Source organism: Macaca fascicularis, chromosome 16 (assembly GCF_037993035.2).
Source record: "Macaca fascicularis isolate 582-1 chromosome 16, T2T-MFA8v1.1".
NCBI classification, from domain to species: Eukaryota; Metazoa; Chordata; class Mammalia; order Primates; family Cercopithecidae; genus Macaca; species Macaca fascicularis.
This window is the reverse complement of record NC_088390.1, coordinates 87,693,397-87,717,008: the sequence shown is the minus strand read 5'-3', so window position 1 is coordinate 87,717,008 and position 23,612 is coordinate 87,693,397. Positions and strand designations below refer to the sequence as shown.

General features: G+C 56.7%; 1 protein-coding gene across 31 annotated transcripts in view; it reads left to right on the top strand.

Annotated features, from left to right (window-relative positions):
• Positions 1-693: 693 nt before the first annotated feature.
• SLC38A10 (solute carrier family 38 member 10) overlaps positions 694-23,612 on the top strand; it is a 48,155-nt gene continuing 25,236 nt past the window's right edge. For 8 of the 31 annotated variants that reach the window (XR_012426329.1, XR_012426330.1, XR_012426327.1 and 5 more), the window contains exons 1-8: positions 694-1,166; positions 6,723-6,840; positions 11,943-11,988; positions 13,344-13,437; positions 14,544-14,687; positions 16,415-16,539; positions 19,888-19,990; positions 21,151-21,333. Coding sequence is in view for 25 of the 31 variants with exons in the window: in XM_074020882.1 (XP_073876983.1) it covers positions 1,068-1,166; positions 6,723-6,840; positions 11,943-11,988; positions 13,344-13,437; positions 14,544-14,687; positions 16,415-16,539; positions 19,888-19,990; positions 21,151-21,333 (912 nt within the window). In the remaining 6 variants the exon portion in view is untranslated. Of the gene's footprint in view, positions 1,167-6,722; positions 6,841-10,253; positions 10,360-11,942; positions 11,989-13,343; positions 14,688-16,414; positions 16,540-19,546; positions 19,785-19,887; positions 19,991-21,150; positions 21,334-23,612 lie in introns of those variants that run through there. The other 23 variants (XM_074020887.1, XM_074020885.1, XM_074020873.1 and 20 more) reach the window with 11 other exon arrangements.

Genomic DNA, 23,612 nt, shown 5'->3' with positions numbered 1-23,612 from the left:
ATTTCCTACCCGAGGAATTCTCATTTGTCCTTCAAGCTCCAGCCTAGAAGCCACCTCCTTCTGGAAGTCCTCCCGGGTTTCCCTGGTCACGTAAGCCTCCATCTCTCCTGTCCCCTACCGGAATGTCCCTTGCTCTTTTCGTATGAGAAGGTGAAGTTCTCCACTGCCACTGCTCTGGGCGCAGCTCTGAAGCGCACCGCCTCCCCTTAGAGCTGTGTGACCTTAGCGGAGTGACCGAGCCTCTCTGTGCCTAGCGTTTCATTCCTACCTCATAGATGCTAATTTCTCAGAACAGGCTAATTTTCGGCTCAGGCAGTCAGGGCCCCCGCCCTCGTGCCCTGGCGCCAAGCACTCGCCCCAAAATCGTTTCTGGGGATAAAGGTCTAAAAGGAACCCTTAAACCTGCTCCTTCCCGGAGGGCACAGCGCCTCCCCTTCTCTCCAGCCCGCGACTGCCCATCCAAACCGAGGCCTCGCGGGGCGAGTCCCTTTTTCTCCAGCTCGTTGAACTGGGACCCTGGGCACCGGTCGGCGGGACCAGCTCCGCGAACCGGACAGCTGCGCGGTCCTCTGATCCCCGCCAGCCCAGTTTCCGCCCGCCCTTCCGGGCCCGCCTCTCATTGGCTCGCGTCCCACCAAGCCCCACCCCCGGTCGTCACTTCCGGGCAACGGAGCCCGCGGAAGGCGGAAGTGTGAGTGCCGCGGCGGCGGCTGAGTTGAGCTGATGTGGCCCTAGCTGGCTCCGCGGCTCCTCCGAGTCCGGGCTCGGAGATTCACACGCGGCCCGTGAGACCGAGCGAGGGACGCATGGCCCTGAGGCGGCCGCGGGGCTTGGCGGGGTCTGGAGGTTGACCTCCTCCCCGCAGCCGGCCTTCGAGGCTGCCTCCTCCAGGCAGCCTCCGGGGCCCGCACCCGCGGTTGCTCAGGCTCCCGTGCGCCTGCCCATCCCCGCCCACCGGTGTCCCGGACGTTGGAACCTGTGACCGTGGCCTCGAGCTGGGCTTCTAAAACCGGCCGCAGCCCGGCGACCCCCGAGGCCTCTCGCCCCGGGTCCCTAGACCTCTCACTATGACCGCGGCCGCCGCCTCCAACTGGGGGCTGATCACGAACATCGTGAACAGCATCGTAGGGGTCAGTGTCCTCACCATGCCCTTCTGCTTCAAACAGGTGAGTCCGGTGGGCCCGGAGGTCACCGCCCTCGCCTCCCCCGCAGAGGGGCCGTCTGGCCGGGTCGTCCTGGTTAAAGTTCCCGCCGGGGCAGGGCTTCGCTGGGCGGGTGCAGGCGGCCGCGGGCGGGGCGACCCTCGGAGTCCCGGCGCAGTTCCCGCAAAGAATGCGTGGATGAGAAGCGCACGGCGTTGGCCCTGGCCGCCCGTGTCAGCCCAGGCCAGAGAGTTCGCCACAGTCAAAAACTCGATACCGAAGCAAAGTGTAACAAAGCAAAATGATCCTCCAGAATCAGAAGGGAACTGCAGGACTCTTATGTTTTTACATTTTATCCTGTTTTAAAAAACTCTGACCCAACTGCACCTGTTTTCAAAAGCACACAACTCACCCCTCCCAGGCTTCCACGCTAGACAGGGGCCTTGGTTGCAAGGTGATTAAAAACATCCACCAGGTTGTACACCTAAGATCTGCGTTTCACAACAACTGCACATTTGGCCGGCACACCTGTAATCCCAGCACTTTGGGAGGCTGAGGCGGGTGGATCACCTGAGGTCAGGAGTTCAAGACCAGCCTGACCAACATTGTGAAACCCCGTCTCTACTAAAAATACAAAAATTAGCCAGGGGTGGTGGCACCTGCCTGTAATCCCAGCTGCTCTGGAAGCTGAGACAGGAGAATCGCTTGAAACCGGGAGGCGGAGGTTACAATGAACTGAAGGTTGCAGTGAGCCGAGATCACTCCATTGCACTCCAGCCTGGGTGACAGAGCGAGACTCCGTCTCAAAAACAAAAAAAAACCCTGCACGTTTGACCTAATGTGTGCAAATGTTACCACAGTTGAAAAAGATCTCATATACAAAAAGTTTAGCGTCATTCCAGCATTGAATAACATATCAAAGAAAATGGCCATTTCTAAGTGTCATCTGTTTAATCCACAGTAAACAGGCATTTAGTGTTTTGGAAAAGAAACGCTGACTGAAACGTTACCAAGTAGGTAGAAAAATGAAAACAAGATGTATATTTTGAAACAAAATGGCACCAGTAGTTTAATTTTAGATGAGCAAACACTGTGTTTTTCATATTCATTATTTTTGGGATAAAAATATCCAAAAAGTGTTTTCAGCCTGGGCAACATAAGTAAGACCCTGTCTCTATACAAACATTTAAAAGTTAGCTGGACACGGCAGTACATACCTGTAGTCCCAGCTGCTCAGGAGGCTGAGGCAGGAGGATCACTTGAGCCAAGGAGTTTGAGGTTATAGTGAGCTATGATTGCACCGCTGCACTCCAGCCTGGGCAACACAGCAGGACCCCATCTCTGAAAAAAAAAAAAACAACTTTTTTTTTTTGATCAAGGAATTTTCAAACCCTTCTGTAGAGCCCTCCAGGCTCTTGTGTCTGAGTTGTTTGCCTGATATGGTTGGTGAGCCTGTCGGGGGAAGACAGGGCTGCATGCCTCCAGAGCCCCCGGGGCAGCATCTGGTCTGGACATGGAGAATGCCAGCTTTCTGCCAGCCACATCTGGGTGTTTCTGGAACGACTACATGTCCCAGTGTCCACTGTGACTTGCCTGGCAGTAGAACTGCATTCTGGGATGTGGAGTGGTGACTGGTCCTCCTCCTGCAAGTCAAAGGCTGTCATCTTTGTTTTTTTGTTTTTTCAAGATGGAGTCTCGCTCTGTCACCCAGGCTGGAGTGCATTGACGCAATCTCGGCTCACTGCAACCTCCACCTCCTGGGTTCAAGTGATTCTCCTGCCTCAGCCTCCCAAGTAGCTGGGATTACAGGCATGTGCCACCACGCCGGCTAAATTTTTTTTTTTTTTTTTTTTAAGTAGAGACAGGGTTTCACCATGTTGGTTGGGCTGGTCTCGAACTCCTGATCTCAGGTGATCCACCCACCTTGGCCTCCCAAAGTGCTGGGATTACAGGCGTGAACCACCGCGCCCGGTCCCAAATGCTGTCATCTTTGACGCCTGTCAGTGAAGTGCCACCGTGGAAGGGGCTCTGGTTTAGACACCTGTGAAAATATATCTTAGGGCCTAGAAGATCCAGCTGTCTCCAGCCGTGGACCGCCTGCCATGTGGTGGACACTAGGCCCCTGCCAGAGCATGTGCTGATTAGTCAGGCATCTGCACAGACCTGTCAGCAAGTGAAGCACGAGAGACGTCCCGCCGAGTCCTGAGGGCTGCCGAGAGGGAGGCCCAGTTGCTCTGAGCTGGCCTCCACGCAGCCTCCTTGGACCGGGGCACAGGGAGAGGCCAGCAGGTGATTTGGGGATGTGTGATTAGTGTTTGGCAGCCTTGTCATTGAAAAACTTTGGTTTAGTGTTGGTTTTTTTGCTTGTTTTAGTAGTTTTGGTGCATAAATATATATATGTATATAAACACACACACACACGGCCGGGCACGTTGGCTCACGCCTGTAATCCCAGCACTTTGGGAGGCTGAGGCGGGTGGATCAAAAGGTCGGGAGTTCAAGACCAGCCTGGCCAAGATGGTAAAACCCCATCTCTACTAAAAATACAAAAATTAGCTGGGCACGATGTCAGGCGCCTGTAATCCCAGCTACTCGGGAGTCCGAGGCAAGAGAATCGCGTGAACCCAGGGAGTGGAGGTTGCAGTGAGCCAAGATTGCGCCACTGTACTCCAGCCTGGGCGGCAGAGCGAGACTCCGTCTCAAAAAAAAAAAAAAAAAATGTGTGTGTGTGTGTGTATACATATAAAATAAACATTTTATTGAAGTTTGACATACAAAAATGTGTACACACTTCTTCAGATGTGCTGTTGATGTATGTTCATATAATGAACAAACCCGTGTGACTAGCTCCCAAATTAAGGAGCACACTCCGTGGCTGTGGCCGGCCTACCCCAGGGAACACTGCTGACCCCTAGTGTGCCACGGTGGTGCTGCCTGGTTTGAACTGAGGCAGGCGGATCCTGCCGTGCAGGTGTCTAGTGCTAGTGTCTGGCTTGCACTCTGGTATTTGCTGCACCGCTGTGTGTGCCTGTGTGTAGTTCATCCCTGCGAGGCATTTATGGTGTCTCCTATTGGGAGCTCTTGTGATGGCCTGAGGAGTTGGCCGGGCATTGGCAAGGGGTGCGTTTCTGCTGGGTGCGTGCCTGTGTGGAGTGACCGGGCCCCAGGGTGTGTGTGCTCCGCTCTGGAACTGCCATGTGGATGCAGTCAGTGGCGCACATGCTGGCCTGCGTCCCCAGTAGCATTGGGTATCATGTCTTTTCCACTGGAGCCATTCTGATGAGTGCTTGCTGATACCTCATGAGTTTTTGGTGTTAATAGACTTACTTTTTTTTTTTTTTTTGCCCCCGAGATGGAGTCTTAAGTCTGTCACCCAGGCTGGAGTGCAGTGGTTCAATCTTGGCTCACTGCAGCCTCCACCTCCTGGGTTCAGGCGATTCTCCTGCCTCAACCTCCCGGGTAACTGGGATTACAGGTGCCCACCCCATGCCCGGCTAATTTTTTGTGTGTGTTTTCGGTAGAGGTGGGAGTCTCACCATGTTGGCCAGGCTGGTCTCAAACTCCTGACCTCAAAAGATACACCTGCCTTGGCCTCCCGAAGTGCTGGGATTACCGGCGTGAGCCAGCGCGCCTGGCCAGACTTACGCGTTTGAACAGTTTTTGTTTTTGTTTTTTTTTTTTTTTTTTTGAGACGGAGTCTTGCTCTGTGCCCCAGGCTGGAGTGCAGTGGCCCGATCTCGGCTTACTGCAAGCTCCGCCCCCCCGGGTTCACGCCATTCTCCTGCCTCAGCCTCCCGAGTAGCTGGGACTATAGGCGCCCGCCACCTCGCCCGGCTAATTTTCTTGTATTTTTAGTAGAGACGGGGTTTCACCGTGTTAGCCAGGATGGTCTCGATCTCCTGACCTCGTGATCCGCCCGTCTCGGCCTCCCAAAGTGCTGGGATTACAGGCTTGAGCCACCGCGCCCGGCCGCGTTTGAGCAGTTTTAAGTCTACAGAACAACAGAGTGGAAACTGCAGCACCCCTGCCCCCGTCACCGTCCTGCTAGGTTCACATGACTGACGTCTTGCGCTAGGGCGGTGGTCCTTGTGTTTTTTTATTTTTATTTTTTGAAATGGAGTCTAGCTCTGTCGCCCAGGCTGGAGTGTAGTGGCATGACCTCGGCTCACTGCAAGCTCTGCCTCCCGAGTATCTGGGACTACAGGCGCCCGCCACCACGCCCAGCTCATTTTTTGTATTTTTAGTAGAGACGGGGTTTCACCGTGTTAGCCAGGATGGTCTTGAGCTCCTGACCTCATGATCCGCCCGCCTTGGCCTCCCAAAGTGCTGGGATTACAGGCGTGAGCCACCGCGCCTGGCCTTTTTTTTTTTTTCCTTGAGACAGAGTCTCGCTCTGTCGCCAGCCTGGAGTGCAGTGGCACAATCTCAGCTGAACTGCAACCTTTGACTCCCTGGTTCAAGTGATTCTCCTGCCACAGCCTCCCAAGTAGCTGGGATTACAGGCGTGCACCACCACGCCCAGCTAATTTTTGTATTTTTAGTAATGATGGGATTTCACCATGTTGGCCAGGCTGGTCTCGATCTCCTGACCTCGTGATCTGCCCACCTCAACCTCCCAAAGTGCTGGGATTACAGGTGTGAGCCACCGCGCCCGGCCGATTGACTCTCTTCAGGGTGCAGGTTACGGGCTTGCTGTGTAACCACCACAGTCAAACATAGAACACAGCTCCATCTCCCAGAGGGTCCCCACGTACCCCTTTTGTCACCAGCCAATCTCCGTACCCCCAGCCCCTGGCAACACTGACCTATTCCGTGGCCTAAAAGTTTACCTTTTCTGAACGTCCTGTAAACAGAATGACACTATTTGTAGCATTCAGAGTCCAGCTGCCTCTGCTCAGCATGGTGCGTTCAAGTCCCGTCCGCGTCACGGTGGGTGTCTGTAGTCATCCCTTTTTCCTGCTGACCAAATATTCCCTTGTTCGAATGGACCACAGTTTGTATCCATTCGCTTGTTGAAGGACATTTGGGCTGTTTTTCCATTTTTGGGTTGTGGATAAACCTGCTGTAAACATTGGCATACAGGTTTTTCATGAACACGTTTTCATTCCTCTTGGGTAAGTGAATACCTGGGGGGGCAGTTAATCCCCAGGTCATATAGTAAGTGTCTGTTTAACTTATGAGAACGGGGAAAATGGCACTGTTAATCTCTTCCTTCTAGAACATGTTCATTACTCGTAGCTGTGGACTCAAGTGGCTAAAGATGGTGCGCATAGGGCATGTGCAGAGAACAAGGGGGTATTAGTTGGCAGCACCCAGCCGTCCATGAAGACTTGAGGTGGGGACTGGGAAGGAGATGGCGCCCCTATGCTCTGCGCATGCAGCTTTGTCCCTGGACGAGGCACGCGGCCGCCACACCGAGGAAATGGGCCTTTCGGTGCTAGGAAGTGTTGCGTTCAGCAGGAGACTGGGATGGAGCGGGGCCTGTGGGTGCAGAGGGTGCTCATGAGCTGGGTGTGTGGGGTGAGGGCCTCTGAGGAGCGCCTGCTGCTGTGAACATGTGTTCCTGTCTCCACCCTGCAGTGTGGCATCGTCCTGGGGGCGCTGCTCTTGGTCTTCTGCTCCTGGATGACGCACCAGTCGTGCATGTTCTTGGTGAAGTCGGCCAGCCTGAGCAAGAGGAGGACCTACGCCGGCCTGGGTGAGGCACCCTCTCCACAAGGTGGCTCTGGACCTGGGGCGGGGGCCTTATTCCATTTATTTGTTTATTTTCTTATTCCATTTATTTTCTCTACGTTATTCTTCCGCAGTTCCTTGGACAGCAGGGGTTTTTCCTTTATTTTAAAATGTAATGCTACAAAAAAATGAGCCGGGTGTAGTTGCATGTGCCTGTCGTCCCAGCTACTATTTGGGAGGCTGAGGTGCGAGGATCACCTGAGCCTGGGAGTCTGAGGTGTCAGTGAGCTGTGACCACGCCACTGTACTCCAGCCTGGGTGAAAGAATTAAAAATTAAAAAAAAAATGCAGTTAAAACAAAAAATCTGCCAGGCGCAGTGGCTCACGCCTGCACTTTGGCAGGCCGAGGCAGGCGGATTATTTGAGGTCAGGAGTTTGAGACCAGCCTGGACAACATGGTGAGACCCCATGTCTACCAAAAATACAAAAAATTAGCCAGACATGGTGGCAGGCACCTGTAATTCCAGCTACTCGGGAGGCTGAGGCTGGAGAATCTCTTGAACCCGGGAGGTGGAGGCTGCAGTGAGCTGAGATTATGCCACTGCACTTGAGCCTTGGTGACAGAGTGAGACTGTCTGAAAAAACTAGAAAAACCTGTTACAAGCACATGCTTCAAAATTGGAATGACGCAGAAGGGTATGAGGCACCAGGCCTCCCTGTCATCCTGTGCTCCCGCCCACTCCCACGCAGCTTCTGCTTCTAAACTCAGGCCGAGACAGCCGTCCTTACAGTGCTGGTACAGGCCTGCTCACTGTCTCTCCCGGACACCAGACGCCTTCCCGCGGAGCTGCCTGCAGAGAACCTTGCTGTGCTCCCCAACTCGGAATTCCGTGGAGGAAGCTCCTCGGGCCCAGGCTGTTGCTGGGGTTCGGCGGCTCCTCTCCCAGCGGCTTTGTCCTTCACCTGATGCTGTTGGTTGCAGTTTTGTTTTCTTCAGTTCTTTCTTGCTTTCATGCTGTTTCAGCCAGGAGAAAAGGCTGCGCTTCCTGCCTCATTTCCGTGTGGAATACGTTCTACATTGTCGTCGAGGGTGCCATCCCTCACCTTCCCGTCTGCCCGCGGGCCGTGTGACCCACACTGTCTCCCTGCCCGCCCCAGGCTCGGCACCTCTCGGCTCCACATTCCATTCTGGGGGCATCCAGCACGGGTGTTGAAATTCCAGCGTCCGTATTCTCGAGTTGGCCCTGTGGGTTCCAGTAAAAATGCCCGGCCTTGTGATGAAGGCTCTGGGCCTCCAGCCAGCGTGTGGCTGGGGTGTCGGGTCCTCCCTGCAGAAGGCCATCCTGCCTCTGGGCTCACAGCTCCCACGGCAGAGCGAGGAGGCAGAGGGAGAGGAAATGGTATTTAGGGGTCCAGGGGGCCAAACAAAACACCTGCAGGGTCCACACGGGGGTCCTGGCCTCCCAGCCTCCACTTCTCCCCATTCCCCTTCGTGTTGCCACAGAGAGAGAGTCCTGCGTTCATTTCCGCCCTCAGAACCAGAGGGGATGCGTTCCTTCTCTTCCCTTCCTGATGAGAATGGCGCTGTCAGAGCCTTTTCTTGTTGTTATTTGAGGAAGTGAAGTTCACCGTTAAATCTGATCCACAGTGAGATGGCCTAATTCAACTTGGGCTGAAACATGCCTACTGGAAGCCAGGAGGCACAGTACCTGGCAGGCCCCTTCCTGGGTCTGCAGAGCTATGGCCTACAGGGTGACCCTTTTCTCCGCACTGAGATCTCTGTACAGAGTTTCTGTAGCAGAGGCCCCAACTCAAGTACTTGGCTGTGTCCTGGAAGAAGACCGGTGACCCACGGCTGGGGAGGCCCCCATTTCTGATAGCTGGCTGTCTTATTCATTGAAAGTCCCCCTGCCGGGCGCGGTGGCTCACGCCTGTAATCCCAGCACTTTGGGAGGCCGAGGAGGGTGGATCACGAGGTCAGGAGATCGAGACCATCCTGGCTAACACAGTGAAACCCCGTCTCTACTAAAAATACAAAAAAATTAGCTGGGCGTAGTGGCGGGCGCCTGTAGTCCCAGCTACTCGGGAGGCTGAGGCAGGAGAATGGTGTGAACCCGGGAGGCGGAGCTTGCAGTGAGCTGAGATCGTGCCACTGCACTCCAGCCTGGGCGGCAGAGCGAGACTCCGTCTCAAAAAAAAAAAAAAAAAAAAAAAGAAAGTCCCCGAACAGTCAAACCAGTTTGGCTACATGTGAAAGACTGGAAGAAAATTGCCAGGCGGGTGCTCTTCTATGCTGCCTGGAGCTCTTCTATGCTGCCTGGAGCTCCTACCTGAGCTTCCAGCCTTTAACTGGCTGGGGTGACCGCAGTCCACGTCTGCCTGCCAGAAACAAACAAGATTCAAAACACCAAGCGTGTCTCAGGTTATGCCTTTGACACCAAACGTGAAGGTCCCACTGCGTGAGCTCCGGACAGAGGCCCCGGGCCCAGCCGCCCTGCGTCAGCCACAGTCTGTCCTGGCTCGTCTTAGAAGTGGAGAGACACGCGCTGGGAGGGGCATCCCTGGGGAGGGTAGGATGAGAATCTGCCGGAGCTGAGGCGAGGCCGTCGTGCAGAGTGGACAGCAGCTCCACGCTGCGGTCTTCAGGAGGCGCCGGGCTGGGTCCCGTCCTTGCACACAGAGGTTTACTTTCCTTGGGATGGCCGGGTGGTTTCCTCCAAACGGCATCTGTCCCCACCGAGGCACGGGCTTGGGGCGTGATGGTTCCTTGGGTTGGTAGCCCAGGGAGGTGGCCGCTGGTCACTTAACCCTCCCTGCTCTCCTCCAGTGCCAGGTGCCAGCCTGGAGAGGTGTCGTTTCTTGTTGGTATTTGTGTATTTCTCTGTCCTATTTGCTGTTGCTGGTTGTGGGTGGTTTTTGTCGTTTTCATCAGCTCACTTGCTGCTTCCTTTACCCTGAGTGTCTTGCCTGGACATGGACTTTTCTAAATCCCTCTTCAGAAGACACACAGATGCACCAGTCATTCAACCTCCTTCAGCTGTCGCGGCTTCTCGTGATGCTGTTCTGAGCCCCAGACCCTGTCCTGTTGAGAATTGTGCCTGAACCCCGGCATGCGTAGTCTGGGCTAGAAACCGCCTCCCCCAGCAGCAGCAACCGTTTGGCCCCCACACGGCCTCTGAGTTCTCGGTTGTGAGCAGCGGTATCAGGGGTGCTGCCTGTGTTCCGTCATTGGGTGGTCCGGGCTTCTGTGGCTCCTGTGCCGGCGCTGGGGGACATCTGACTGGACCCAGGGCAGGGTGCACCCTGCATGGCGGCCGCGGCCTCAGAGCTCGCCGCTCACAAACACCTCCACCCTGGCGGGGGCTGGGCCAGCACTGGGAGTCCACACTCAGGGGAGGGCCGGGTCCCCGGGTCCTTGCTGGGTGCTTCAGCCTCTTCCTCTCTTTCCCTGTGCCAGTCCAGGCAGGATGCGAAGGAGTGGGTTCCGACTGGGGCTGGTGTTTGAAGCTGGGGAGAAGTTGCCGAGGGATTGACACTGGGAATGGTGAGCGAGGGTTTGGCCAGGTGGGGAAAAGAAGGCGCGGGGCCGTGTCTCAGCATGGTGGGCTCTCAGGACGTTGTCCTGGGAACCGGAAGAGAGTGCCGCCCTGATTTCCTAGGCGGCCTTCCATTTTCCCTTGCCAGCGGCAGGCATATTCTGGAACCATCTTGGGCAAGGTGCGCTGGTGTTTGGAATACGCTGTGGAGACTCAGCTTCCTTTTGGAGAATGAAAAGGCACGTTATGCCAGGGGCACCGCCACGTTTGGAGCGTGGGGTTTTGTTGTGTCCGGGCTGTACCGTCACCGAGGGGTGTGGAGGGCATTTTCTGGTGACGGCAGGGCCCTGGGCTGTGGGCTGCTGCTGAGGAGGCCTCTGGAGTTCTTAGTGTTTGAAATTCTCCGCAGCCCAAGGTCAGCTTCTGGGGCCTGGCTCCGGTTTCTGTGTTGTGGGATGAACTCAAGGGGTGCCAGGCTCCTTCAGCGAGCCGGCGGGCAGGTCCAGGAAAGGCCAGGGTGAGCCCTGGAGGCGGGGTCTTTGCTGCTCGCAGGCTCTGGCGTTCGGCAGTGCTGTGCTTCTTCCTAAGTAGTTTAAAGTAATGAGTGTTTTTTGGACTCATTCATATTTACTGGCCTGTGTGTTTCCTGCTTTCCAAAGCTCATCAGAGGCCTGTAGCCCGTGCGAGGGAGGAAACCGGGGGCAGGAAGCCGGGGCTGCCGATGGTGCTGGGCCATCCTGTCACGTGCACCCATCTCTGGGTGTGCCTTGGAGCCGGGACTTCCCTTTGCCCTCCTCCACCAGGCCGGGGAAGCGCAGGGGTCACCAGATGACCACCTGGGGCCTGGGAGGGACCCTGCTGAGTCAGCCCCATTTCTCATCTGCTGCAGAGAATCCCGCTGTCAGGGCGAGAGAATGGCGGCTCCTCCCGCGTTCGGCCGGACGGCTGAACGGGGACGTCGGGGACGGGGACGTCGGGGACGGGGACGCATGCTCATCGGCAAGGCTCCTCATTGGCTGTCCACGTAGACACCACAAGCCCGGGGCTCTCGTCCCCTCCCTTCCTGAAGCACCGTGCTTGAACGGGGTCTCCGTTTGTTTCTGTAAATCCCAACCAAAGGGTGAAAATGAAAGCCCTTCCCCGGAGTCCCTCCGATGCAGGCTGTGCTGCTCGGGCACCTGGGGCTGGCGCTGACCCCTCTGGGGACCTGCAGGCTCTGGCCAACAGCGTGGGGTTCGGCCATGCCGGGCTGTGGGATGCTGTTTCCAGCGGGCCCCCAGTGGTCACCGGGTGGGAGGACCGTGCATTGCAGGGACTTGTCTCTCTGTCTTTTAAAGAATCTGATTGAGTGAAAGAAGAACCTGCCTCCTGTCCTTCCCTTGCTCTGTCTTTGTTTCTTGTAGTTTCATTTGCAGATGGTAGATCCAAAAATAACCTGGTGGTCAGAATTGGAAACACCCCTCCTGCCCCGGAGAATCTGGACCCACGGGTTTCTGTGAAATTGCCCCGGACAGCTTTGCTCAGTACCTTTGTTCTGGATGTGCTCCTCACACTGTTGGATTGAGCGTTCCTTTCTTTTCTTTTGCGCTAGCATTCCACGCCTACGGGAAGGCGGGCAAGATGCTGGTGGAGACCAGGTAAGCCCCGCTCTGCCCCTGCGTTTGTCCCCCCAGCCCCCGCACCCAGACCCTGGGGACCCTCCCGGCGGGAGCAGCAGTTTCATTCCCGGATTCACCTGTAACTTAGGTTTCTGAAGAGTCACTAAATACACGAAAGTCCAATTACTTGTACCCTTCAGTGTTGTAATAAAAATTTAAATATGGAAAACTCCAAGAACTTGGAAAACAGCCCTCCCTCAGCTGTAATCTCTCAACAGCATTCCTTCATGCCGCACCCACCCCCCGCACACTGCTGCATGAAGGTGCCATTGCATTGCAAATGTCATATTGTTCTTCCTTTGGAATAAAATTTCATGAGATGAAAAAATTATGAGATGAAAAAATTGCCGGGAGATTGCACTTTTAGGCTTCTAAATTAGGGAATTGTAAACTCCAAAGAACAGCCTTTTTTGAAAGCAGTTGATTGTTCTGTTAACTTGACAAGCATCGTGGGGCTTTTTTAAAAAAATTTTTTGAAGTGGAGTTTTGCTCTGTCGCCCAGGCTTGAGTGCAATGGCGCGATCTCAGCTCATTGCAGCCTGGTGCAGCCTGGGTTCAAGCGATTCTCCTGCCTCAGCCTCCCAAGTAGCTGGGATTATAAGCACCTGCCACCACGCCCAGCTAATTTTTGTATTTTTAGTGGAGACAAGGTTTTGCCACGTCGGCCAGGCTGGTTTTGAAACTCCTGATCTCAGGTGATCCACCTGCCTCGGCCTCCCAAAGTGCTGAGATTACAGGCGTGAGCCACCGTGCTGGGCCCATCATGGAGCATTTTTGTAACTGTTAGAGCCTCTGCGGAGAGGCGAGTATAATACCACATTGAGAAAAGCTGAGTGTCGCTCAGTGTGCATTCCAAGTGACATAGTGAGCACCACAGAACCTGCCCATACCCCGTGAACTGAGGCGCGTTTGAAATCACATCTGTTGGCCGGGAGTGGTGGCTCACACCTGTAATCCCAGCACTTTGGGAGCCCAAGGTGGGCGGATCACGAGGTCAGGAGATGGAGACCATCCTGGCTAACACAGTGAAACCCCGTCTCTACTAAAAAGTACAAAAAATTAGCCGGGCGAGGTGGCGGGCGCCTATAGTCCCAGCTACTCGGGAGGCTGAGGCAGGAGAATGGCGGGAACCCAGAAGGCGGAGCTTGCAGTGAGCTGAGATCCGGCCACTGCACTCCAGCCTGGGCGACAGAGCGAGACTCCGTCTCAAAAAAAAAAAAACAAAAGATACCACATCTGTCATTCAGTCCAGCCTTGGGGTGGTCCCAGGAGGCTGCCAGGTGCTTTGCCAGCTCGCCCTGATGGTGTTTCCTGCACCCCCCATCCCCCCGCAGCATGATCGGGCTGATGCTGGGCACCTGCATCGCCTTCTACGTTGTGATTGGTGACTTGGGGTCCAACTTCTTTGCCCGGCTGTTCGGGTTTCAGGTAAGGACGTGTTCAGGGTTCTGGGTTGTTCAGATGCTGACGGCCGCTCTGAGGACCTCCGTGGGATCCTCCTGAGGACCGAGACCAGGATGCTGGTTGGGAGAAGCTTCTATTGAGGCTGCTGTCATTCCAGGGGCTTGGCGGAGTGCGGGGGCTTTGCTGGGTCACGTCTGTGAGAGGTACAGGGGAGGAAACAAGCCAGGCAGAGTCTGACACCATGTAGATGAGGGGCGGGTCGGGGAGCCTCAGACCCGGGCACAGTGAAGAGTAAGTCTCTGCCAGCCTGGGCTGCCCATTGGAGGGCAGAGGCGGCCAGGCCCTCGGGCATCCCCAGCCTCCGTGGTCACCCAGAGCTGCTGGGTGGATCCGGAGGCACCGCTGCCGGGGGCTGTGGACTCAGCACTTGTTGCAGGTACCTTGGGGTAGCCTCTTCCGTGCTTGGCCCCGCCAGGTAGAGGCCCACCTGACAGGCCCACACACCTTTCCCTCGCTGCCGGGGAGCAGAGCCCCTCACTGGGCAGGGCGGGCATCATGGCACATTAGGGTGCTAACAGCATAGAAAGGCTTTCAAAAGCCACAGCTGAGGCGGGGGTGTCCTCTCCAGGAGTGGAATGTACCAGATTTGCTCCTTGTCAGAGACAGATCCAAGGAGCGTCCAGGGAGCTAGGCCCTCTACTCTGTCTCCGCATTCGACCTTCTGTTTTCCGTGCTTCTCAGTGACCTTTGTAGATAGAGCTTTGGGCCTGTCCTGCCCACAGGGCAGTCTGTACCTTTCCCGCCCTGTGCCCAGGGCAGCTGAGTCTGACCCGCAGCTGCTGTGTTGCCTCCCGTGTTGTGGGGGCTGCTGTCCTTTTGCTCTGGCTGTTCTCGCTCTGGGGCTGGGCTGGGCTCCAGGGAAGGGAAATGCCCAGTGTCCGAGGCTGCACACAGCACAGCGGCTGTGAGAGTGGCTTCCAGGAGAGCGTGCCAGCCTCAGACCTGCTGGCGTTGTTCACCTGGATGCCGTCGGCTTTCGGGCTCAGGATGCTCGCGCTCCCTGGCAGTGCAGAGAGCCGGGTGGTGAGCAGGTCCGGGCTGTGGCCAAGACCCCTGCTGGCTCCCTGCAGGTGGGCGGCACCTTCCGCATGTTCCTGCTGTTCGCCGTGTCACTGTGCATCGTGCTCCCACTCAGCCTGCAGCGGAACATGATGGCCTCCATCCAGTCCTTCAGCGCCATGGCCCTCCTCTTCTACACCGTGTTTATGTTCGTGGTGAGTCTGCGGTGCGTGCCGGCACCCGCTGAAAGGCTGCTCCTGGCCCAGTCTTTCCTGTGGCCACAGCAGGCTCATGCCCAGGTCTGGTGTGGCCACCTGCTACCTCCTGGGAATGTGTTGGAATTAGCAGGATGTGCCAGGAAGTGCCATTCATCTCACGGTCCCTGGCACCACTGGGCAGACGGGGCTGGCTGATCCTAGGTGCGGTTGGCCAGCAGGAGAGGCTGGGGCTCAGGACAGGGGTGGCTCTGAGGCTGGTTTCATGTCATCTAGGCAAGGGGAAGGAAACGCCAAGTCCACTTGCTTATGCAAAGATGTCTTATGTAGGGTTTGTGACCGAGGCTCACGGCACCAGTGTTTTTTTTTTTTGAGGAGTCTCGCTCTGTTGCCCAGGCTAAAGTGCAGTGGCACGATCTCTGCTCACTTCAAGCTCTGCCTCCCAGGTTCACGCCATTCTCCTGCCTCAGCCTCCCAAATAGCTGGGACTACAGGCGCCCGCCACCACACCCAGCTAATTTTTTGTATTTTTTAGTAGCGATGTGGTTTCACCGTATTAGCCAGGCTGGTCTCGATCTCCTGACCTCGTGATCCACCTGCCTCGGCCTCCCAAAGTGCTGGGATTAGAGGTGTGAGCCACCGCACCAGGCCCAATGCCAGTGTTTTGACACAAGGTGGCAAGCTATTGTGGGTTTTTTTGTTTGTTTTTTTGAGATGGAGTCTCAGTCTGTCGCCCCGGCTGGAGTGCAGTGGTGCAATCTCGGCTCACTGCAACCTCCATCTTCCAGGTTCAAGTAATTCTCCTGCCTCAGCCTCCCAAGTAGGGGGGATTACAGGCACCTGCCACCACGCCCGGCTAATTTTTTTTATTTTTAGTAGAGAAGGGGTTTCACCATCTTGGCCAGGCTGGTCTTGAACTTCTGACCTCGTTATCCACCTGCCTCAGCCTCCCAAAGTGTTGGGATTACAGGCGTGAGCCACCGCGCCCGGCCACTATTATTTTTCTAAGTGACAATTTATAACAGGATGGACCAGGGGCCAGCTGTGGAGTTGGCACTGAGAACACGGATACCACCCACAGCCCCCAGCACACCCTCCATTCTCTGCCAGGCCCCTGCCCTTAGGAGCCCCAGGACCCAAGCCCCTGGGACCTGCCTGTTCCCTGGCAAAGTCAGAAATGACCCTTCCTGAGCAGCTGGAATCTTGGTGTCTCACAGCGGGTTTGCTCCAGAACGAGGGCAGGTGGTCATTGAAGCCAGGGTCTCCAGTGCTCCTCAGCTCTCCGAGTGAGGGCCAGCCCGGTGGCAGCTACCTCTTTACTCCTGAGATAGCCACGTCTTTGGTGGGCCAGTCTTTTGGAAGATGTCCGTGTCTAGCACAGTACAGGATGGGGTGGGACCTGCCCACGTGGGAAACTGACGTCTGTAACCGATGGGGCCGTGTACTCTCAGTGGTCTCCTCCTGTCTGCGCCAAGCAGCCCCTTTGCAAGAGCAGCTGCTCTGGTGCCCCCAGGATGAACCAGGGCGCTCTGAGGCAGGGACTGGGAATCCAGAAAGGCGTGGGGTCTCCGTGCCTCCAACTGGCAGCACAGGGTGGTGGGGGGCTGGGATGTGGGTGGGAAGAGTTGCACTCTCCTGCCACTCCTTCCCAGCGGCGTGTGGGCCAGGCTGCTGAGTCCCGCCTGCGTCCTGACCTGCCCCGTGCTCTCTGCCCGCTACCCCTGCAGATTGTGCTCTCCTCTCTCAAGCACGGCCTCTTCAGTGGGCAGTGGCTGCAGCGGGTCAGCTATGTCCGCTGGGAGGGCGTCTTCCGCTGCATCCCGATCTTCGGCATGTCCTTCGCCTGCCAGTCGTAAGTGTCCTGCTGTGGCCCGTGGTGGAGGTGGGCTCTGTGATGGGGGAGGGCGAGCTGCTGGGTGATGGGACCCTCTGTCTTTCTCGTTTACTGTGATCCCTCTTTGCTGGCTGCTGAAGAGTGATGTCTTGTTCGGTGATGATCTTTCCCCCACAGGTTGAGGGAGATAGTTGTATTTTAACTGGGAGGTAAATCGGCTTTATTCCTGGGACATGTTTGGGACTAGCTGGTGAGAGTCCCTGCTTTGCCAGATCCCCACAAGCAGAGCGTTGGCTGTGGGGGATGCAGCAACAGCCCAGCCATCTGACTGCACAGAGTCCTGAGCGTTTTGCCAGAATTTAGCTGTTCTGAGAATATTTAAAAGGAAATTGCACAAACATTGACTTCAGACGGCTGCTGGATGCATTTGGAGGCCTGCATGTACGCGCGAGCTTGCTTTCTCTCTGGCACGCAGAGCTCTGTAAATGCGGGTCGGGCTCTTCCATAATTCCAGCAGCATTACCTTCTCCACCAAAACGACAAGAGCGAGTGATTCATGCCCGGTTGGAACGTGGTAACCGGCTGAAAAGAGAGGCGTAAATCCGGTGCGGACGGGAAAAGACCATCGGTGTGCGGGGGGCTGGCAGAGCGGCCCCTGTAGCGTTAGTGGGCATGCATTGAGCCAATCGTAAACTAATGTGACAGATGAAATTTGTTCATACCGCTGTGTTTACACCCACATGCGAGATCCAAATCGTCATTTCCCACTTAGCGTCTCTCTTGGCAGCTCCGTCTCCACCAGAACGCGCCCCAGTCTTGCTGTTTAATATCCCATTATGATCGGTGACAGAAGCCGCATTCTTCCGCCGCGTACCTAGTTACCAGTTGCCCTTTGTGTCTGCGTGTTTGCGTATTTAGAAATCAATCCGCAGCTGGGGGTTTTTGGTGGTGGCCACGGAGCAGCCAGCGCACCTCGTTCGGGTCTGGTTCCGAGGTCAGGTGCCGCGTTCTGAGGTGCTGGAGCGTGTGGCTCACCAAGTGCAGCTTTCCTTCTGCCCCTCCCCGAGGACGTGTGGGCCCACAGATTCACCTGACATTCTCCCAAGCAGGGTCATCCCTCCCTGTGCTGACCGCCGCGCTGACCTCCCCGCCCCTGAGCCCAGGAATGTTTCTGAGAGCAGAGGCGCCTCTTCCCTCCCACAGCGTCGCGACGCCAGACGGCCTGTCCCTGCTGGTGGCCGGCCGCGCCCCTGCCTGTGTGATTGGCCTGGATGCCAGCTGGGACCAGGCCTTCCCTGTGGCTTCACTCTCTGGCTGTTTCTGGTGAATGCGTACCTGGTTATGCAGAACGGTTGTCCTAGGCCCAGAGAAGCAGCCGGGGCAGCACTGAGCCCAGGAGGCCCTGGAGGGCCGGGTCTGTCTGGAAGCTGGGGTCTCCATCCTCACAGCGGGGCAGAGGGCCATACACCCAAGAGCTCTACTTGACTCCGGGAGGCCCTGAGCCTCAGAGGCTGCCTTGCGAGGTGGGCGGGCCAGGGATGCTCTGTCTGGGGCCATGGGCCAGCGCTCAGGACGTCCCCAGTCTGTGGAACTCCTTTGCAGGTGGCCAGGAGGTTTTGTGGCTCCTACCTTGTTTCTTTCCAGGGATGATCCCGGGGGTCCCTGGGGTAGGTGGTCAGGATTGGAGAGGAGCCTGGGGCTTGGCCTTCCACCCTGGCCACCCCATGTGTGTGGGACACCCCTTCCCAAAGTGTCTGTGGCTTCCTTGGGGGTCACTCCCCACAGTGTGTGTTGGGGGATGGGGGTAAGCACATGTCATGGGGCACCAACGCTGGTCCCCTCAAGCCGAGACTCCCTGGTGTGGACTCAGCTCCAGCCAGAGGACAGTTGAGCACTGGGAGGTCCTGAGGCTGTGGGTCTGGGGCTGTGGAGACCTCTTGTGTTTTTCCTGTTTCTCTGCCGGCCTCCTGGGGCCGTGTGCACAGGCACTGGCCACTTAGCTCCCTTGTAGCCTGGGCTGAGGGGAAGGCGCATGTCCTGTGGGGCCCCCTGACTGCTGTTGATGGCACTCCATGATGAGGGCAGCCTGATGGGATGCTGTGCTAGGACCTGGGCAGCAGGACACCAGCAGCCGCTGACAGGGCCTTCTCACTTGTCCTTGTCAGTCTGCTGGGTTTTCTTTTCCTTTTTTTGGAGTTGGTGTCCTGCTGTGTCACCCAAGCTGGAGTACGGTGATGTGATCACCGCTCACTGCAGCCTCGACTTCCCGGACTCCAGTGATCCTCCTGCCTCGGCCTTCCAAAGTGCTGGTATTCAGGCGTTGGCCACTGTGCCTGGCCTGGTTTGATTTTTGATAAAGTCAGGACGTCCTATTTTTCTTTCACTTTCTTCAAGGCAGTTTGGGATTTGGCTCCGCTGGCCGCTATGCTGGTCCATTTACTGGCTGCTGGCTTTCTGCATCCTGCCCTGCCCCTGGCCCACCCAGCTTCCTTTGTGCCCTTGAGCCCCTGCCTTGGGACAGCCATGGCCATGGCCACCTGGACACCCTAGGAGCACCCGCCTGGACTCCCACTGCAGAGTCCTTGCTCAGCCCCATGGCAGAGTGGCTCTCAGCGTGCTCTGGCGTGTACCTGGCCTAGCTCCCTTCTCCCCGTCTGCACACAGATGCTCCATGGCCCCAGCCTCTCCCTTCCTGTCTTGCCCACCCCTCTCCAGGGGCTCAGGTCCCTGTGCACATCCCTCAGATGGGTCTGCTGCCTGTTCAGGGCTGTCATGTCCTTGCCTGGCCGGTGGCTTGGGTCCCTCCCACCCCCAGCAGCTCCACACTCCTGGCACTGGGCCGTGGGACCGAAGCCAGTTTTCTCATCACACGAGTGAGAAGCTGCAGCGGGGAATCGCGCCCCAGGCCGTCTCCTTGTCTGTGCCGACTCTGATCATTCCTGTGCGGAGGCGCGGAGATGGCGGCGCTGAGATGGGCCGGCCGCCCGGGCCAGGGTGTTTGTTTAACTTTCTCTCCTTTTGACAGCGATTCTCTGAGCAGCCTCCTCCGGCTGCTTCCCCTGTAAACTGGCTGCTTTGACTCTCAGCGCCCGCTCCCTGGCGTGGAGCAGCAGCCTGTCGTCCTAGCCTTGGGGAACGTTCGTGTGGCGCACACTCTGGGGGGTGTCCTGAGTGGGGACTGCTGCAGCGCTCCTGTCTCAGCATCACGAAATCCTGGCCTCAGCGCTGGGTCTTCAGTGTGTGGAGATGTTGCATGAAGGAAGGTCAGAGGCTCTCGGCTGGGCTGCAGAGAGGTCCTGGAAGTGGTGCTGCTGGGGAGGGCGTGCCTCTCTCGGGTCTGCTGTGAAATGGCCTGTTTCTATACAGCCAGGTGCTACCCACGTACGACAGCCTGGATGAGCCGTCGGTGAAAACCATGAGCTCCATATTTGCCTCCTCCCTCAATGTGGTCACCACCTTCTACGTCATGGTAAGAGCCTTGCCATGCCCCCTCCACGCCTGTGTCATGCCAGCATGACATGCTGTGGTGCCCCCGGGACTGCCACAGGCACGGCCCTGGCCCTGTGTGCTGCCGGATTCTTCTCTGTGTTCCCATCCCAGTGTCTGGAGGCTGCGCGGGGACCTGGGGCAGCTCCATCAGCTTCCATGATTCTAGGACCAGCCCCGTGAGCGTGGGTCCACCCTGGGCCAGGAAGCTCTCCTGACCTGAGGAGCCGGGCACCAGAGCTGCTCCCAGGGCACTTTATCTGAGCCACTCTTACCGTCTCTGCAAGACCTCTGTTAATTCTCTCTAGAAATGGGCATATTTCGGCCGGGCGCAGTTGCTCACGCCTGTAATCCCAGCACTTTGGGAGGCCAAGGCGGGCGGATCACGAGGTCAGGAGATCAAGACCAGCCTGGCCAACATGGTGAAACCCCGTCTCTACTAAAAATACAAAAATTAGCTGGGCATGGTGGTGCATGTGTGTAAACACGCTCACGGAAGGCTGAGGCAAGAGAATTGCTTGAACCAGGACCTGGGAGGCGGAGGTACACTGAGTCTGAGATTGCACTACTGCACTCCAGCCTGGGCTTCAGAGGGAGACCCCGTCTCAAAAAAAAAAAAAAAAAGCCGGGCATGGTGACTCACACCTGTAATCCCAGCACTTTGGGAGGCTGAGGTGGGCAGATCACGAGGTCAGGAGATTGAGACCATCCTGGCTAATACGGTGAAACCCCATCTCTACTAAAAATACCAAAAAATTAGCCGGGCGTGATGGCGGGCGCCTGTAGTCCTGGCTACTTGGGAGGCTGAGGCAGGAGAATAGTGTGAACCCGGGAGGCGGAGCTTGCAGTGAGCCGAGATCGCGCCACTGCACTCCAGCCTGGGCGACAGTGCGAGACAAAACGTCTCAAAAAAAGAAAAAGAAGTGGGCATGTTCCTTAGAGAAACTGGAGATTTTAAGAAGGAGGAGGCCAAATGGTGCTTTGGCCCTGAAGGCCGTCTCTTGCAGAAGCTTCATTGTGAAGTGGATTGAAGGCCATTCTGAGGGGCAGGGCACAGGTCCCCCCGTGCCCTGCCCACTGCGACAGGTGCCACTCAGACTAGGATGTCCGTCTGCCACATTGCCATTTCTCATTCTCCAACAGGTGGGATTTTTCGGCTACGTGAGCTTCACCGAGGCCACGGCCGGCAACGTGCTCATGCACTTTCCCTCCAACCTGGTGACGGAGATGCTGCGTGTGGGCTTCATGATGTCGGTGGCCGTGGGCTTCCCCATGATGATCCTGCCCTGCCGGCAGGCCCTGAGCACGCTGCTGTGTGAGCAGCAGGTAAGACCCTCAGGGCGCTCTCAGGATCGTAATAGCACAGGTCAGCCTTGCTTCCCACAAGCGCCCAGCTGTCCCGAACCAGAGATGTAGCAGGAAAGTGGGGATTGGCGTCAGAGGAGTCCTGGGAGGGTGGAAGTTGGGGGAGCCTAGAGGAACCAGATTGATGGGCAGGAGCTGATAATGGCCAGACTCTGGAGATGGGCACATGGCGTTCAGTGCACAGTTCTCTTTACTTTTGTGTAACTTTGAAAAATTTTAACAATATAGCAGAAGATTTTTGAACCATAAGAGAGGCTGAGTTTGACGCAGGCCATAGTGGTGGTGCCTGTGGTCCCAGCTCCTTGGGAGGCTGAGGCGAGAGGATTGCGTGAGTCCGGGAGGCCGAGGCGAGAGGATTGCGTGAGTCCGGGAGGCCGAGGCGAGAGGATTGCGTGAGTCCGGGAGGCCGAGGCGAGAGGATTGCGTGAGTCCGGGAGGCCGAGGCGAGAGGATTGCGTGAGACCGGGAGGCCGAGGCGAGAGGATTGCGTGAGACCGGGAGGCCGAGGCGAGAGGATTGCGTGAGTCCGGGAGGCCGAGGCGAGAGGATTGCGTGAGTCCGGGAGGCCGAGGTGAGAGGATTGCGTGAGTCCAGAAGGTTGAGGTCAAGTGTGATTGCATCACTACACTCTAGCTGGGGCAACAGAGCAAGACCCTGTCTTTAAACACATTTTAAAAATAGGCTGGGTATGGTGGCTCACACCTGTAATCCCAGCCCTTTGGGAGGGCGAGGTGGGAGGATGGCTTAGGCCCAGCAGTTGGAAACCAGCCTGGGCAACATCGCTTGACTCCATCTTTACAAAAAGTTAACAAAAATCAGCCGGGCATGGCAGCGCATGCATGCCTGTAGTCCCAGCGACTCGGGAGGCTGAGGCAGGAGGATCACTTGAACCAAGAATTCAAGGCTGTAGTGGGCCATGACCGCTCCACCATGCCCCAGCCTGGGCTACAAAGTGAGACCCTGTTTCTACAAGAGAAAAAAGGGAAAATAAAGTGTGAGGCTGGGTTTTTTCACAGTAATGTGTGTAGGCAAGGCAGCCGATTAGTTCTTTATAAGAAATTTTCGCCTGTAGGAGTTGAAACTAGAAGGCTGCCCTGGTTCTCTCCTTGTGGCAGAGATAGCCATGAAAGGCTGTGCTGTGCTGTCTTGTGCCCCAAGCACGGGGGTGCAGACGCCGCTCTGCCGTGTTGGAGGAGCCCTGCCTCATCCAGGTTCCCCTCCTGCCTCCCCTTGGGAGCTCCGCCCGGTGGCCCATCCGTCTTCTGTCCCGCAGCCTGAGATCTGTGAGCCTGGTATGTCCCGTCAGCTGGGACTCCCGGTGGCTAGAAGCACACGTTTCTCTTGAAGTGTTTCAGCCAAGGGGGGTTGAGTGGTCTCGGAGAATCCAGGGGAGAGTCCAGCAGTCACAGTGGGGGCGGTGGGTCTCCCTGGGCCTTGGGAACAGCAGCACGGGCTCACTGTCCATGTGGCCGGGTGCGTGGTCACCATAGCCTGGTGGCAGTCATGTGCCTCCTGCAGACTTCCACCAGCCACATGCCTCTGGCTTCACAGCAGAGGCCAAGCACCAAGGACTGAGCGCCTCCCGCACGTGCTGGTGCTCCTCTCCTGCAGAGTTCAGGCACCTGGGCACGGGCAAGGCAGGATCGAGGAGGCGAGGCCAGAGCCCGTCATCTGGCCGTGGGGTTTCCCCCGCGTGTGTGGCCAGGCCGCTTTCACTGTTTGATGTTTTGTACCTGAGCAGCATCTGTATTTCCGTACATGACCCATTTTTATCTTGTTAAAAAATTGATAGTGGCATTAAAGGTATTGTGACTCGAGTAGGAAAGCTCACACACACCCCTTCATCCCAAGGAGGACCTGGCTGTGTTTCCTGTCAGTGCCCGTGGCTTCTTTCCCACAGGTGTGGCCGCGGCCATACCACCTGCTTTCTTGTCTTCGGCCGATGTGCCGTGAGCGTTTCTCCACGGTCCCTACAAGCCTGCAGGGGCTCTGCTTCCTTGCTTCTCCGCTTGTTGCAGGGGCCTGGGTGCGTTGCTCCTTCACCCTTGACCTCTCGTGGATAACCATCTCACGACAGTCTTCATGCTAAAGTCCCCTCTCCCCTTCTCTGGGTCTATGTCATAGGTAAATTTCTAGGACCGGGACTCTTGTGTGATGGACCTAATCCCCAACCTCCCTGGCCTGTATACAAATTATCGCCCTAAGGCCGATAGGAAATTCTGGCTCGAGCTTCCACAGTC